Here is a 1,557-nt window from a genome sequence, read left to right on the forward strand (position 1 = left end):
CTTCTCCTCCCCTTCTTCTTCTCCTCCTTCTCCTTCCTCCTCTTCCCCCTTTCACCTTTTTTCTCCTCCTTCTCCTTCTTCTTCTTCTTCTTCTCCTCCTCCCTCTTTTCCTTCTTTCTTCCTCTTCCCTTCTTCTTCACCTTCTTCTTCTTCTTCTCCTTCTTCTTTTCCCTCCTTCTTCTTCTTCTTCTTCTCCTTCTTCTTTTCCCTCCTTCTTCTTCTTCTTCTTCTTCTTCTTCTTTTCTTCTTCTTCTTCTTCTTCTTCTTCTTCTTCTTCTTCTTCTTCTTCTCCTCCCTCTTTTCCTTCTTCCTCTTCCCCCCCTTTCACCTTCTCCTCCTTCTCCTTCTTCTTCTTCTTCTCCTTCTTCTTTTCCCTCCTTCTTCTCCTCCTTCTCCTTCTTCTTCTTCTTCTCCTTCTTCTTTTCCCTCCTTCTTCTTCTTCTTCTTCTTCTTCTTCTCCTCCTTCTCCCTCTCCTTCTCCTCCTGCTACTCCTCCTCGTTCCTCAGATGAGTTTAACCCCGGCCTTCCCAAGCTGGAGAGGAGCGTGAGCGGCAGTAGCCCGTCTAGAGACCGCCTGCTCATCACCGTGGCAGCCCTGCTCCTAGCTGCCTCCCTGGTCTCTTAGCAACCCGCCACCCCGACCACCCACATGCCCCGGCCGGCCCCTGGGGGCCCCGAACCCCCACCCCCACCACCACCACCACCCCAAGGGCCTCGCCACCCATCCAGGGTGTGTCTGGAACATCAGCTCGACCAATCAGGAGCGAGCGTCACAAGTGCCGTCGGGCTGCTTGTTTGGTACCACCCGAAGAAGAACCCATCCAGTGCTCACACACACACACAGAAACACACACACACACACACACACACACACACACACACACACAAACCCATTTGTACACTTTCATGACAACTCATTGACACAAACGCACACTTACTTAGACACACACACACACACATACACACACACAGTCAATGTTTCTGGATCCACAATACTGAAACTCACACTTTTTTTTCAATGCTGCCATTTTGGCAAGAGACATTCAAATTCTAGCTGTAGATCCGATGCTGTTTTTTAAGCAGAGCTGAGAGTAGTCCCAGGAGGAGGTGGTACTGTGTGTCTTTAACCTTCAGTCAAACACATGTTTTCACACACACACACACACACACACACACACACACACACACACACACACACACACAGAGACACACACACACACACACACACACTCACACACACATACACACACAGATACCCTCACATACACACATACACACCTCACATACACACACACACACACACACACACACACACACACACACACACACACACGCACACACACACACACAGCTACACATACACACTCACTCACTCACACACACACACACACACACACACAAAGATACACACACATACACACTCACTCATGCACACAGATACACACACAAACACACACACACATACATGTTTGTGCTCTAAAAGAACAAAGAAGACCCACGCCCTTCAGCTCCAAGCTGCCAGACTGTGACTCCAGCTGCAGACAGTCCTGAGCAGA

The 1,557-nt window shown here is 49.3% G+C and overlaps 1 protein-coding gene across 2 annotated transcripts in view; it reads left to right on the forward strand.

The window, feature by feature from the left end:
* The window catches only part of efna3a (ephrin-A3a), an 83,371-nt gene extending 82,126 nt beyond the window's left edge, over positions 1 to 1,245 (forward strand). For both annotated transcript variants that reach the window (XM_048229005.1, XM_048229006.1), the window contains exon 5: positions 508 to 1,245. In XM_048229005.1, coding sequence (XP_048084962.1) covers positions 508 to 626 — 119 coding nt within the window. In that variant the 3' untranslated portion in view covers positions 627 to 1,245. The remainder of the gene's footprint in view (positions 1 to 507) is intronic.
* The last annotated feature ends 312 nt before the right edge of the window (positions 1,246 to 1,557 follow it).

This window comes from Alosa alosa, chromosome 20 (assembly GCF_017589495.1).
Source record: "Alosa alosa isolate M-15738 ecotype Scorff River chromosome 20, AALO_Geno_1.1, whole genome shotgun sequence".
Classification (NCBI taxonomy): Eukaryota; Metazoa; Chordata; class Actinopteri; order Clupeiformes; family Clupeidae; genus Alosa; species Alosa alosa.